Source organism: Pyrgilauda ruficollis, unplaced genomic scaffold (assembly GCF_017590135.1).
Source record: "Pyrgilauda ruficollis isolate IOZ18807 unplaced genomic scaffold, ASM1759013v1 scaffold40, whole genome shotgun sequence".
Taxonomy (NCBI): Eukaryota; Metazoa; Chordata; class Aves; order Passeriformes; family Passeridae; genus Pyrgilauda; species Pyrgilauda ruficollis.
Window position 1 is genome coordinate 6,571,738 of NW_024525490.1, and position 16,416 is coordinate 6,588,153.

General features: G+C 36.8%; 1 protein-coding gene across 2 annotated transcripts in view; it reads right to left on the reverse strand.

The window, feature by feature from the left end:
- Positions 1-421: 421 nt before the first annotated feature.
- The window catches only part of LGSN (lengsin, lens protein with glutamine synthetase domain), a 60,525-nt gene continuing 44,530 nt past the window's right edge, over positions 422-16,416 (reverse strand). For both annotated transcript variants that reach the window (XM_041477522.1, XM_041477523.1), the window contains exons 2-4: positions 13,941-14,937; positions 3,215-3,393; positions 422-1,621 (exon numbers count right to left, since the gene is read on the reverse strand). In XM_041477522.1, the coding sequence (XP_041333456.1) occupies positions 422-1,621; positions 3,215-3,393; positions 13,941-14,937 (2,376 nt within the window). The remainder of the gene's footprint in view (positions 1,622-3,214; positions 3,394-13,940; positions 14,938-16,416) is intronic.

Below are 16,416 nucleotides of genomic sequence, written 5' to 3' on the forward strand. Positions count from 1 at the left end.
GAATAGGCTGGAACAAATCCCATAACCAAGCTGAACACAAAATTCCTTGCCTTCCCCAGTTCTAAACCCCACCCCTCATCACTGTCCCCATCACTCCCATTTTTCTGCATGTGATACAGTCCTGTCACAGTGGTTGCAGTTGCTCTTCTTCTCCATTTCACCTTCTCTTTTCTTCTTTTCACCAGCAGGTCTGCCCAAAAACCTCCACCTGTTTTTTAAGAACTTGTTCATGCTATTTCATTAATATACCAGCTTTGTGCTGCCATGAGTGCATATGAACAATTAAATATAATTACCATGTGCTATACAAAGGAGGGGGGGAAATCCCAAAGCATTTTAAAATATATTTAAAACTAATTTGAAGAATCTGAGCCATTCACTATATGCATTTACACAGCACCACTACAGAAGAGTGCTTCTTCTAAATAAAATATCCTAGGCATTTATTCCTTTCACTATCCATTTCTTCGGTTTCTAACTCATAATGTTTCATGGCAACAAAATATCGGATAAAACTTTCGCCTAATGCTTCCTTAATGCACGAATCTTTCTCAAGTGCAACCAGAGCATCTTCTAGTTTCAGAGGGATAGATGAGTGTTTCAGATCACCAGTGTGATTTTCCTCTTCAAGCATATCATCATACCTGAGTCCTCTCTTTACTCCATCTAGACCTGCAGCAATAGTAGCAGCAAGGACCAGGTACGGGTTTGCTGCAGCAGAACTTAATTTATTCTCTATGTAAGTGCCTTTTCCACCATGACATTTGACATTAAAGGCACAGCTGTTATCATTATATGCCCATTTTGCATTTACAGTCTCTTTTGATTCTTTGCTGTATTTAGAATACGACTTGCGGCAGCTGGTGGTAGGAGCCATCAAGCAGCTGATAGCTGCCGTGTGTGCCAAGAGACCTGACAACCAGTTTTTCCCAACCTCTGAGAGCTCCTCCACTCCATAACCGGCAGAAAACAAATTCTTCTGGCCATTCAGATCCCACAGGCTGTGTGATAGAGCCCCTGAATTGTAGAATCCTGATTCTGAGAAAAAGCTAGCCACGTAATTGTACTTCTTAGCCACCTCTTTAAGGCCTGTTCTAAATGTGAAGGCACTGTCAGCTGCATCTAGGCCAAACGCTGGATGAAAAGTGATCTCCATTTGCCCAGGCCCACTGGAAGAAGAAAAGCTTTCAATGTTGGCACCAGCATAATACATTCCTTCAATGAGCTCCTGAATGAAAGTCTGGTCATGGTTATTTAGTATCGTGGCTGCAGGAAAGGATATTGTCTTTGAATTTACAACCTCGGTAATGCCATAAATACAGAATTCATAAGTGAATGCAGAGTGCAAAGAAAAGCCACTGTCCTGAAGCTGGCTCAGCTGTTTCTTGGCAATGTGCCTTGGGGAGGTCATTAGTGGGGTGCCCAGCACGGTGAAGGAGTCACATATCACTCTTGCAGTCTGCTCAGTCCAGGGTAGTATTCGAAATGTTGATAAATCAGGGTTCAGTATTATGTCACAATTGAAATTGGTTGCATTTATGTAATCTAATTCATTATCTTTAGGATTCAGCGTCAGTTCAAGGTAACTTCTGGGCATGGCAATACCATGAATTGCTTTCTCCTAAACACAGAGCAGAATGACATATTACCAAACTAGAAAAGAGCTCAACGGTATTTTTATGTATGTAAAAGACATAAAATTCAGATTCTCAAGTAGAACAATGATATTTTCATAAAAGAACACTAAAATGCAGTGATCACTGACATGAAGGGTAAGAGCCAGTTGCTGTGTCTTTATAAAGCAGAACAACTTTCTGCAAGATTGGCATGAGAACTGTAATGTCAATGATGATTTTTTAAATTTCCATAAAGGACAAAAAATTGTTCAACATTTTTCTTGCATGGTGTTTATATAATTATGGGTATCACCAGTTAGGTGCACACTTTGCAAGTCAGACTTTTATCTACAGTTAGTCTATTTAGCTTCTATACCCTCTGACCAATTTTTTAACGTAGGCCCAAGTGACCACACAAGACTCAATTCAATTCAGGTTGTAACTTCTCTTTTAATACTGTTTTTCAGATGCAACATTTAACAGAAAAATTGCACTTTCTAGACTTAAAAAGTTTGGGGCAAAATACAGGGAACCACTTACAGGTGAGAAAAATTCATAATTATACTTTCTTCTCCATTTGAACAGAAAGTTTCAACTGATGAAAATGAAATGCAGGTAAGACCCCAAGGAAGGATCATCTACCTCCAATCAAGCACCTTTACAACTTCCCTTACAATCAAACATTTTTCTGATGAAAGTTGCAATTAGGCCAAGTTCTATCAAGTGAAATTTGGTTCATATTTACATCTTACCTTCATTATTCTAAGGGAAAAATTTGTTATTTGTGTGAGCAGAGGAGACAGAACAAACCCAGAGAGGGGAAAGCTCAGAGCTGAAAATAGCCAATTTTGCATTTTCATATGGAAACTGCATGTGGTGGCTTCACTTAATATGAATTAATTAATTAATTAATTAAGTCTGTCTTCTTTTAAGCAGGTGGCAGTCAACAGTATCAATGTGTGACACCCATAACCAAAACTGCACTACTCTGGTGAACCCTGCTCCAAGATGTTTAAGCTGTCCCTGTGGCACTGAAAAAGGTGTCAAAGGTGACTTACCCATAGTAGTACCTCTCCCACCTTGAACACTGCTACCTAATTTATCCTGCTTCCAGTTTGATTTTTATTTCCTGAATCATTACTATGGCAAACATTGCTGTTAAATCATTGTGCAACTCAGTGATATTTTCCTATCTTATTGATAATTATGACATTTCTCATAACTAAAATTATTTTATTTTCAGTCATTTTATTTCTTTCAGTGTTTACTCCTTTGTTTTTTGAAATTTAAAGATGTTCGGCAAACTAAAATTTTTATAATGTGTTGAATCTGAAAAGATATTTCAGAGGGAAGAGATTATTAGAACTTCAAATAACTGAAATTATTAGCCTTATCTAATTAGATTACTATTTGGAGGAAAAGAGGAATAAATGATTGCAGTGATGAAAGAAGTCTAGATCCTTTGTGAACATGAGCAAGGGGAGGGAACAGATAATTTCTTCTAAGTTGGAGTTGTTGCCTTCAGTATGAAAAAATATATAATTTAAGGATGGGGGCATGAAAACACATAAAGGTACAACTGGAAACCAAAAACTTACTTGAAAAAATCGAGAAGGAACATTCTTTGATCTTGACACACCATGGAGGTCGATTGATTCAAATCTGACAAACTGCACATTGTCCCTGGCCATCTGCTGCTTAATGAATTCAATATGAGAGAACAGGTAAAGGAGAGTTGGGTTTCCGAGGCCGTTTACGTCAGGGTCTCTGTTGAATGCTGGAAGTGAAGAGGAGTGTTCACGTCAAACAAAATAATGAATGCTGGAATAAGGCTCTCCTAAAAAGTGCAATAGTAGGAAATTGTGGCATGGGGTGTAAAAACAGAAATAACAAAAGGGTTTGGATCATGAAAGAGTTTTGCAAATAAACACATGTATTTTTCCCTCACATTCTGTATAAAATTCCTTGTTTTTTTGGAATGGTCTGTAATTTAAACTCTTTTTTCAAGTTAAGAAAAGAACACATGATAAAACCAGGAATTTATGAGGTTTGTTGAGGGTTTTTAGGAGCAAAAGCGGTAATTGGATAGCTATTTCCCACTAAAAACTGACAGAATACAGGGATTGTTTCTTGAATGACTTTGTAAAGTGTGTTGATACGGAAACATAATAAAAAAGGCTCTTGTCTTCTACTAAACCTTTCTTGAGGTCTCTTGGGGAGGATTGCTTTCTTCTCCAGCACAGGCAGTGACTTTTAAGAGAAGTTCAGGCATTTATACATTTGCTGTTATGGAGTCATCAACTGTATTGCAGAAGCTGTAGGGCACTGTAAACTTCTTGACATGAAGGCAATAACACCCGAGTATAACTTCTATAATGGAGCAGAGAGATGGGCACAGTAACTTCCTTTCTCCAACCTCAATCTCTCAGCCTGCTTTTCTTTGGAGTATCTATGCATTGTTTTTATTCAAGTTAAACTACATAAGGCATTAACTTCCACTTGGTACAATAAAATAAAACCTAAACTAAACCAAGAGTAAAATTTTATATTAATGGGCAAAAAATGGGGAAAAATGTATTTCTTTTCACACTTCTGGGAGAAAAGTCCTCCATTCTTTCTGAGGATGTGCACAGATGAATTTTTGCAGACATTTCAAATCCACAGTGAAAGATCACCAACAGCAAGCATTCACTGCCAACCTTCAAGTGGAAGTTTAAAGCTTCATGCTGAGGCACTTTGAAGGTTGCTGGGAGCAATCCTAATCTCTCCAGTAGCAAAGTCCCCAGACTAGAGCAGATGTCCTCTAGCAGCAGCCAGCAGGCACAAACACAGCTTTTTGACCTCTCCTTTGGGGCAAGTAGCACTGCCAGTGGCAATGCTGTAAGAAGGCTCACCAGCTGGCCCAGCACAAGGCTGTCAGATTATTCCCTGAGAAGGCCAAAAATTCATCAGTAGTCACAGACTTCTCAGAATCTTTGAGTATAACTGGAACATTCTCTAGCTTAGATGGTAAGGAGGATACTTTAGGTCAGTTAAGTAAGAAAAAGTTAAGTTATAATAGTGCTTCATGAGGAATGGCAGCTGAAAGCACAGAACAAAATTTAAGTAAATAGGAGAACAGAGTAAAAATTGAACAGAAAGAAAATAATTTCGTCACATTTACTTCTCCTCATGACATGTTTCTCTTTGGCTTGTTTCAGCTCTAAATTCTTTATGAAAATAGCTTTTTTATCCTAATGTCTTCTATAAACATTGGGGCAATATGCCCTTTAAAAGATGAGTATTAAATAATGAAGTCCTGTTTAAAAGTTTTGTGTAACACTCACTCTGTTGCAGGTGCTGCCAAAACACAAGAGCAAGCAGGGAGGACTGGCCTTGCCTTGCCTATGCCACCAAGTTATTTGAATACCACTTCAGTCATCCTGTCATGTTGTTTTACAATATATGGGTTTACTGGCATTTACCAGATTTGACTTTTTATGAACATGACCAATATTTAGAAGTTTATTAAGAGGCATAAACTGTGGCTGTTTAATAGTTTAACTTTAGAAGATTCTGAAAATCTTCCTAAAGTTTATATCAAGATAATTTTTTTTTTACTCCAGGGACAGAAATCTGAGGTTTTTACCTTTAAAGCAGTGCTCACTGCCTTATTTTATACGTGTTTAATTTCCTTGGCAAAGATGGTAAACATTTCCTGTCAACCACCTGTCACACTGAGATCTTTATGTCTTTGTATTGTTCAAAAAAAGGATTGGCTGACAACCCTTGACATCAGCCTACTTTTAATGCAAATTTTGCAAGTATTTCTTAAAATGTCCTGAAATGTTGTCACTTAAATTTTCATCTACTGAACAAATATTTTTCAGGTAAAAATATAGAAATCATGAAAAAAAAGCAACTTTAATTCTGATCAAATTTATTCTTTAAAACAGTATTTCTGAGAGATATAGATTCTATAAATCAGCATCTAAGAAAAACACAAGTATGTCATATTACTGATGCATAAATTCATTTTAAAAGTACAGTGACAAATATACTTAATTTAAACATCTGGCAATGGCAGATGATTTCCCAAATTTTGTATATGTGTGTCTTCAAGCTAAAGCTATTTAAATAAATACATAATTCCATATGTGAACAAACATTAACAGAAAATTCATAAGCATACAATTTTTCTAAAGAACATTAAGAAAGAAAAAATTAATAACTAAAGGAGCAAGAATTTGTCTTCTGCAGTTAGACTTTTACAATCAAAGAAATAAATTTTTATATTATGAGAATAAATTGTATATATTGGTCTAGTATTAGTCTAGAATTAATCTATATATCCATATAGACACCCTGCTAGTCAAAAACACTCATTCATCTACAAGAGCCTTTTTCCAAAATCTTTTAGAATCAACAGAAACAGTCGTGCAGCCTTCGCACACTTTTTAGAGTTCATCTTTTATATAATTTTCAGATAAGCTTTCTCATTGAAATAATGTTTCTGTAAATTGTAAGGTAGATAGAAATGTCACCTCTGATTGATTTTGGAAATATGAAAGGGGATTTGTTTCTTAAGTAACAATTAGTGAATAACTACTATCTGCTCACTTTTCTACTGCACTGGACCCAAAATATATTTTCTTGGTAGCCACTGAATAAATCTCTGTCAATCTACATCCATGATACCAACAATTGTTAAAGTTTGGAAAAGTATACTAGGGAACTGAGTACTCTGTATTTACTCAGTTCATATAGTCATTATCCAGAGCATTAGTTACTAGAGGTAAAGTAGATAATGCATATTTGACAGGCCTAGCTGATTTAGAATCACAGTCTAAAAGTTTTACATTCTTCTAAGGGAGGATTCTGTTCACAAGTGTAACTTTTTATCTAGATTTCTGAGTGCCTAGAAATAAGGGCATCTTCCTTTTCGTTTCAGAAAATCTTGTTAAAGAAACATGTGAGTTCAATGAAATGCTCACATTTTTGTTCATATTTTCATTTTAAAAATCAAATAAAAAATCCAAACTGGACATCTTTCTTCAAGCAAATCATTAAATATCTACATCCATTTGCCAGGACACAGGAGAGAACCTAATGTTTGTTTGTTCTGTCTGCATTTAAGTTACCATTGAGAAACAATTGGTAATATTCCTGTTTCTACTGTAATTAGTCCAAAATATCTACAAATACAAACTATCTTCACATATTTAAAACATATTAATTGCACAAAATTTAAAAATATTACCAATATTATTATTAGTATTATTATTAGTAGTAGTAGTAGTAGTATTAGCAGAAGAGGGGTGCCATTCTTAGGTTATTAATATTTAAATCATCCAGATTGCTACGGGCAGCTAGGGCAAATAGTTGACATCAGCTTTCCCTTTTCAGCAACAGAAAAATGTCAAAACTGAAGAAAGTGCACGTCACAGATCAGTCTCCTGTTTTCAACTTGTTCAAGGGCATTAAACTACATCACAGCTCAAGTAAACAGTTTCTCAGTTCTAGAAGAGGCTACTATGTTAGAAATCTAACACAGGATGCTCTGAAGATCCATATTTGACCCCCTTTACAAAAACAGATACCTTGTGTTGATGGTGCTCACTAGAAATGAGTCCCACAGGGTAATCACACAACTACACTCTTCTAAATCCCATGGAAATTACTGCCAGAATAAGTTTAAACATGTCTGTTCTTCCTTACAGTACTCTGGTTTGTATAGTTAAGAACAGCCAGTTTACTTGTTTTACACAGCATGTTATTTACTGTTCTCACTTTTGCCTTCAAACGTTAACCACATTTGTTTCTCAAACCTTATATGACAGCTTTTCCTATAGCTGATATAATTCTTGTTGCTACTTTTCTATTCTCATCTGGTTTTTTGACATGGTAAGTAAACATGAGTTGCACTTGAATGCTCTATTGATGTAAACAGTGATCAGAAGCATCTTAGGTTGAAAAAATACACAATTTCCATTTCTTTCTCACCTAAAAAAAGTTTTGCCAAAATCATTTACTGATTTGATTTCTGCAGTAAAGCACATAAAAAGTTGTTTCCTACCTTGTATTTTAACTCACCTATAAGACTCTTAACAGGGGAATGAATACATAAGCCTACTAGAAACTCCCAAAGGGTGAGAGACAGTAAAAATATTTCCCGGATATGTTTGACAGTGAAACTTTCAATTCATTTTTTCCCATTCATTTCTTTGTCTCATGACAGTCTGCTCTCTTTTTTAAACTTAATTGCAAAGCAGACTTTTTACTGGCATGACCATGGAGAAGCTCAGCAATAGAAGCTCTTCTATTGCTAATTTAGAGACTGACACAGAGCTTCAATCAGCCATGTATTATTCTTTCTAAACTGTATGACAACAATATGACATACCTTCTCAGAGAAGATACATCTTCAAGAGTGAAATGCAAAGTACATTTTTATCACTCAATAAGTGAAATATAAAATAAATAACCTATATTTTTGTACATTCCAGGATATTTTATATAATACTGGCAGTGAATGAGAAAATCATCACAGTTGTGTACAAAATTTAGAGGATTTGAAAACAAAATGTGCAGGTGTGTGAAAGAAATTTAAGTTATGTAATACACAATGGAATTACCTAACTGATAATCCTAAATAAGATTCAACTACACTGGCCTATCTTTCTTCAAAATCAAAAATAAAATTTGGATTTATGGAGGAATCACTGAGCAAAGTTGCATGAACCAAGGCATACACTGTTGCAAACTGGGAAGTCCCTACTGGTCTAAAAATATTTGTCCAAATTTAAAAAAAAAACAAAATCAGGAGAATCATAGAACAGTTTGGGTTGAAAGAAACCTTAGAGATCATGTAGTTCCGGTGCCTATGCCAGGGGTAAGGACAGCTTCCACTAGGCCAGGTTGTTCAAACCTCCATCCAACCCAGCCTTGAACCCTTATAGAATGAGAGAGCACTATGCTTAAGGGGAAGCAAGGTTAATTAGGGAAGAGATTTTTTACAGTGTTGAAGGTAAGGACTACACTTTTCATTAGTATGTTGAAGAAGGAGAGACAGCCATAACAAGCAAAGAATGCATTTCCCTTACATTAGGTCCAATCTAACAATTTTTGCAAATTTAACTATTACTGTAAAGAAAACTAGCATCTCCAGTGTGTGGGAAGAATTACTGTCAGAATTTCTTCTTTCTTTCTCACACCTCTTTCTCACACAGTCATGCCATGACTTGCTTACAACAAATACCAGAGACAGATGAGTTGAATCTCAGCTGAAAGAGGATAAAATAGATCAGAAAGACTAGATGGAAGTCCTGTCTGAGCATTTTTCTTTTATATGGATTAAGAGGAAAAATGGGAAATCATACAGAGTCACAGAGGAGGAAGATTTCATCTATTAGTATGGAAGATAAAGGACTAAAGAGTTTTTTGTTGCTTTGGTTTGTTCTTAGAACTTGTTAGGTAAGAAAAATAATGGTCAGTTGTATACAGCTTAGTTCATAAAGAAAAGGAAAGAAAAATACCAAAAATATTCTTTTTTTTTCAACAGAAAATAAGGGCAACCAAGAGGGTTTAGAAAGAAGCTGAGCTTCAGCTCTGCTATGCCCCAACTCTGCTCAAAACACAGAAAAAGAGAGAAAAATGTTGTTGAACCACAGAGAAGACATGAGGGAGAAACATGAAGGAACAGTGTATCTTTGATTCTTCACTTTAGGAGAGCTGCAAGAACAGCACAGATTGTGTAAAATACAAAGCAGAAAAGGGTACCAAGTGAAAAAAAGACAGTCCTAAGTCCCAAAGTAAGACATTGTTATGCTGCAGGAATTACAGCAGAGGCAGTGACTACGAAGAGACCACTTATACCCCCTGATTGTCCACCTACAGCTCCCAAAGCCTCTCCATGTCTATTTCCTTGTGACTGACTGGATGTACTGAGCAGAATCAGTGGGGGCAGACACATCTCCTCCTGGTGAGCACAGAGAACAGTGAAATTTGGTTCAGAGTTTGTGAGCACATTTTTGTATGTCAATGGAGAGAAAAGACTACGCTATTTCTTTGCTGAAGGATTCATAATTCTGGCCCTAAATGTTAGGTAGCATCATTTGTTAGTGCCTCATTATTAAAAATAAGAGCTTTGAACAAGCCAAGAGTAAAAATATGAGGTTAATACTGTAGAAAACAAGATTTCTTGTAGGACTGATGAAATCCACTTCTAAATATGAAATACAGCCTGCTAGTATCTTCTTGATATGTTTTCCTTTAAAAAGCCAAGTTAACAAAGGAACTTAGTGTTTGGGGTCAGCATGTGATTCTTGAAGCATTCAGACTTTCTTGTACACTTGAAATTTCAACAGTCTCTAGGTAGCCACTGGTGCCTGCAGCCATAGCTGAAACATATTTTCTTTCTTCAGTTTCCTCTCAAGCAGTTCTTGGTCTCATGTTGGTAATATATACATGGCCACACACTTGGCCTATACTCAAGAATATGAGTCCTGTTGAGAGGACCTGCCTTGGGAGCTGTTCTGGATGCCCAGCTCTGCAGTCTGCACTGAGTAGATTGTAAAACATTTTTTATCCTGGCTACCGACCAAGACATGCAAAGCAAATTTGAAGCCTCAGATGAGAGACTTATTCCAGTGCTTTGCTCACCTACAGCTGCCTGGGGGTGATGTAGTTTCCTAAGGTCCAGAAGAGCAATTTCTCCTCAGCCTGTGTGATGTCACCAGGCTCAGCTGGTCCTTCTGCCCACACTGTCAAGATATCTTTAGATCCAAGACTTCAGGCACTTTGGTAATTGAAATATTTAACATAATGTTTTAGTCCAAAAAATGAAAATATTTAGGACTTGACCTTATTAATCAAAAAATTACCACTGTGTCCGTGTGGCTGCTGAGGCCGCCTGCAGTCCCTGGCTCTGGGAGCCCACATCCCCCTGTGTCAGAGGGGCTGATACACCAGGAGTCTGGGGTATCATGATCTTTGGGTGCTTCATATTGTTTGAATAAAGTTATTTCCTCTGGCCTCCTCTCTGGCTGCTATAGTATTAACATTCTAATTTAGCAGCATACAGAGCAGCACATGATAGGATTTCAGTTCAGAGAGTCAATACACACCTGCCTGATGTGCTATGTACACTATACCTATAGCACACATCCTGTGTGCATGTACATACCATGAATGGTTATTTAACACTACATGCATTTTTTACTGTTATTCTTGACCTTTACTGTTTGGAATCATTCCTCTTTTTCTCACAAGAATGCAGGCATTGAACAGCTTAAGATGTACCTGGTAATTGATGACTATACACCAACTTGCAGAATTCACATCATTATCAGATTTAGACACTTGGCAAATAAAATTTCTAAATTCAGGTTAGTGCCGACAGTATATTCACCTAATTAGCTGCATGTCTTTCTTTTTCTCTTTCTTTTCTCTTTCTTTCTTTCTTTCTTTCTTTCTTTCTTTCTTTCTTTCTTTCTTTCTTTCTTTCTTTCTTTCTTTCTTTCTTTCTTTCTTTCTTTCTTTCTTTCTTTCTTTCTTTCTTTCTTTCTTTCTTTCTTTCTTTCTTTCTTTCTTTCTTTCTTTCTTTCTTTCTTTCTTTCTTTCTTTCTTTCTTTCTTTCTTTCTTTCTTTCTTTCTTTCTTTCTTTCTTTCTTTCTTTCTTTCTTTCTTTCTTTCTTTCTTTCTTTCTTTCTTTCTTTCTTTCTTTCTTTCTTTCTTTCTTTCTTTCTTATGAGTTTTAGCTTTAGCTTTAGTTCCAGTTTCTCTGACATTGTCAAGTAACATTTTTCTTACTAACCTAAGTATCTGACATGTCTGCTTCTTTCTATTATTTCTTCTCACGCCCAAGTACTTCTTTTACAAAAGATATGAAAATAAATGGACAAAATGCATATCAGAATTTTGGAAAAAATATATGTATTTATCATTTTAGAGAGATGTTTGCCATGTAACTAACATGACTGTATATAATGGCATCCTCTGATGTACTCTGAATCACTGATGCTCAGCTACATGTTTTAATCTTTCTACTGCGAATCTCTAGAGATTGTCCATTAACTGTGTACTTTTATAACAGTAAAGTATATTCCTGTTTTGGCATATCACAACACTGAATGGATCTAAAATATAACCTCTTGTAATTTTTCCAAACATTTGGGATGAAGTCTTCTGATTTGAGCAAGTTCAAGTATTAGAAAACTTGAAAATCACTGGAGATTGTATTTCAGATCTACTCAAAGTCAAGATGTCTTTAGATCCAAGACTTCAGGCACTTTGGTAATTGAAATATCTAACATAATGTTTTAGTCCAAAAAATGAAAATATTTAGGACTTGACCTTATTAATCAATAAATTACCACAGGGAGCAATGAAATACTATTTATGCAAAGGCTCATCAGACAGTGCAGAAATTTATCTAAAACTTTAGTTTCTTCAGTTAAGTTACTGAATGTATTCAATGAAAAATAAATTTTGAACACATACAGTTCTTATTAAGCAGAAACTATTTCTGTGCATTCTGTTTACTAGTTGAAATGCACAGTGAGGCCTACAATTTGTTTGGTGAAAGCCAAATGGAATCCAAACCTCATCAGATTCCAAAATGTTTGATACTGAATACTTTTCTGATGAGACAAAACTGTTTTCTCCCAGCTCCCCTCATAGTTCTCACCTGAGGTCTCTTGCAGCCATCACTACCAGTCATGCAGCAAGGCAGGATTAATCCCAGGTAGCTTTAGGCATCTCAGAGCTAGACAAATTACCTAAATGAATCACAGTGGGGCTTCTTCTCCACTGAGTGAAAATATGCACCCACCTTCAGAGATCAATTTTTCATCCACCTCTAATACCTCTTTGAAGAAAAAATGCCTCTCTTTACTGACTAGGTAATAAGCCTGGATTAGCAACTTCATGTTGAATGGTGGCAACTGGGTTGAAATCTCCCTGTGGGATCTACAATTAAGCTCATCAGTTCCCTCTGCCTTGTAAGTGGTGCTATGTTTCAAAATATACTTGCTGGTTTTGCAGACAATGAGAATACCGTAGTGTTAATATTTTAATAATGTATTTTTCTAGCCTTCAACAGTGTGAAAAACAATGTAGTCTGGAAAGGGAAAAGCATCAAGGATAGGCTGAAAAATAATCCTCTAAACTTTTTATTCTATTAGACATGAATAGAGAGTGGTTCAAGTGTGAAGTATCTTTTCAAACTTTGTATTTCTCATGCAGTGCCTTGAGTAAACACTGATGCTGTTCATGGATTTCTTTTTCAGGCTTGTTCAAACTTGTTAGTACAAAATGTCTACCAAGAAATCCTGTTGCATCTAATAACAATTGACATGTTCAAATTGTCTGTTTTCAGAATAACTATAGCATGGTTTCTATCCATCTGTCAGGAGACTTGAAAAACAGCAGGATAAATTAATATTATTGTAAATATTTAATTGCTATGATTATATTTTCTTACATAGTTAAATTGGATAAAATATTTTATCAATGAAGAGATGCATATTTCTTGTATTAGCAAGATAAGTCAAAAGCAAGATATCTGTCCTGGAAAGCTGATAATGTGATCTTGGACTGATGCTCATGGAAATGTATTAATCTCATGCTCATACAACTGACAAACTGGTGTTTTTGTTCTTCCTGGAAACAGAGCAACAAACTGTTCAAACCCATTACATTATCACAGCTAATAATAGTATTCAGTTTGTTGATCCAGCTAGCCCAGAAGCTTTTACAAAGAAATCACAGCCTATTAGTAGCAATTAATTGTCTCTAAAAACACTTCCAAAATGGACTTACTGAACAACATGAAAATAAGTGGAAGTTCTCTCTGCCTCATTTGCTTTTCTGCCCCTATAATTTACAAGAGATGTTTTTTGCATTCCAATCCTCTCACAAGACAAGTAATTGAGAACACCATTCCTACATGGGAACAATTTCTACTGCTGGAAATGTTTTTTTTTTTTTAAAAAGAAACTTTAAGAAGTGCAGATGCCATCAGAGCTTTGCAGTATGTAGCAGAATTTTGGGAAATGCTGTCTGCACTCAGTTTAAATGAGGAAATATTTCCATTTTAGTGAAAAAGACATGACCACTTGTGCATGAAAGTTTTTGGCAGGTGGTTGGGCTTTATAAATGCCTTGCTTAAAAAAAAGAATAAAAAGCAGCATAGATGTAGAGAACAATATCCAATCCATCCTGATCACACAGAAACCACAGGTATCAGTTCTCTCTTGCACTAGCTCTGACTTAAATTTGCAGCTTAGCAAAACACCACAAAACAACAGGAGCATTTTCTTTAAGGTGATGTTTAAGTATCCTTACCGTCGAGGCCTGTGGAGGAGTCAAACTGTACCTCAGGAGCTGTGCTGTTTGCAGGTACAGGAGCTGCTGGAAGTCCCAGAATAAGGTGATCCACATCGCTTCGCACTGGTTGCTGCTGATCAGAGCCGGCAGAGCTGAGGACCAGGACAGTTTTGCTCTGCTGCCCCACTCCCTCCTTGGGGAAGCTGAGATATTTTTGCTTTTTGTCTCCAAAATGGGGACTAAAAGTCTCAAAGGGCCGGCCCTGCTTGTCAGTTGCTTTCTCCCAGGGTTTCAGATTTTTCTGAGCAAAAGTGCTGCCTGCCTTAACACAGAAATTGGGCGCATGAGAAGGCAGATGACCTTCACTCAGCAGGTTTTTCAACTCTTGTAGACTTCGTTTAGAAATGCCAGATGCCCCCTTGAAGGACTCGCCAGTTTGGCTCCCTGGCATGGATGTAGCACTTCCCAGGGAGCCCATCTTTGTCACATGAAACTTGACAATGTTTTCTTCCATCCCACCCCGTTCTTCTGGCTTCCCCCCTGCCTGCTCACTGTGCTTCTCCCTCCACGCTGCCTCCGTGCAGCCACCTTTCTCTGCACTCCTCACAGCCTGCACACCTGTGGGCAGCTTCATCTGAGCTGCTGTATCTGTTTCCTCATGCATTTTTCCCAGTATTCTTTTCCCAGTATCAGCATTTTCCTGGGTTTGTCGTGTTTCTCCACACCTGTCTTCTTTACCATCGCTGCCAGAATTGGAATTGTCGTGACCTCCTCCGTCCTTTTGTGCTGCAGGAAAGGCAGTGGGGTTTTGGAGAGACTGCTCTGATGGCAGCTCTGAGCAACCAGTGGTTCCTTTAAGAGGACAAGGATCTGGGATTTTTGAGGTGTGGGACAGCTCCATCTTCTCATTTTCTAAAGGAGGAACATACTTTGTAGGACCTTTGATTCCCTTTTTCCTTCTGAAACCACATATATTGTTGCCATCAACTTCATCATTGTCACTTTCAGATGTGTTCTGTAACCAGCAATAAAATATACAACCAAACAACATGCATGAATGACACAGAACATGGCAACAGAGCACCACCACCTGCTGCATTCACCTTGTAGTACTTCCACTACTTCTTGGTGATGGAAGTCTCAAAAGTGAACACTTTTTTGATCTTTAAAATATATCACAGAATTCTTTTTCTTATGTTTTAGAACAAAATTGGAGAGAACACCTTCATAATGCTGCTCTTAGGCAGATTTAGTAGATTATAATACAAGACATACTACATTGTGTGACATCATTTACCAAACGTGTCCTTCAAAGTTGAAAAAATGTATTTTAGTACTTACAATTAAGTATATTCATGGTCATATTAAAAGTATTTGTATTTATTGCCCTGAAACACAGAACACTGGCAATTCTTATGAGTGTGAGGATTGAAACGTGAAAATAAGCAGCTTTTAAATTAATTTCAGGACATAATTTGGACAAATAACTGAACTTTCTGAACAGTGTTCAAAAGGAAAAACTCATATTTGGATGTTTAAACAGGAAATAACTCAATGTTTACCTTTATATATGACACTGATATAACTTATATTGTAGTGGTGGGAGCAGATTTTAAAATGGATATAAACCTGTGGAAAAAGCAGAAAAGGGAGCTACAAAAAGTAATGTGCTTGCATTATCCCCAAATAGATCAAGTGTCTGGATCACCATCTCTCCTAAGTATCCTGATCCTACCTCAAGTGTGATTAATTTGATTGTAACAGGGAAAGGGACAGGAAATCAAAACCAGACGCTGTCAAATTAAAAAAATAGCACAGATTTCAATATTGTGAGTAATTAATTGTCACGATAGTGATTGAATTCTTCATTTCACAATGTCTTATAAAAGACTCCCTAACTTAGTTTAACCAAAATCACTGCATAGCCAATCACAAACTGTTATATTACTAATGAATACCTACTCAAGTATATATTTAAGAGATATGAACACTCATTGGCTTGCTTGGATTGGGCTGGAATTAGCACCTGTAAAAACACTGGGAAATGAAGGGATATCCTCTGAATGAAACCATTCTTTACCTTTTCCACAAAGGAATAATCTGCACTCTCTCCAATTTCTGAATTTCCAGAAGAAGGGATCTGCACAAAAGCAAAGTGAAAAGTGCAAAGGCAAAAGTGATTTCTGTTGACAGACATGTAGAAGGAAAGGCAGAAATATCCAATGTGCATATGGAATGAAGCAGCTACATGGCCTACATTAAGTTCATTAACAACTCCCCTTTTTTACTATTTTCTCACTGTACTATTTTCCATCATTTTGTAGTCAAAAGAGGTTCACAGCTTCTCTCCTAAAGAAGAGCTCACAGGAATGTTTCCTCCCTCTCTCCTGCCTGCCCCAAATTTCCAGGCTGTATATACAGCTATTTGGAGCTCCCTGGGGCCCTGCTGTTGGCGTGGCAGGCAGCTGGCCAGCAGCTCTGTGGGGAGGATAAA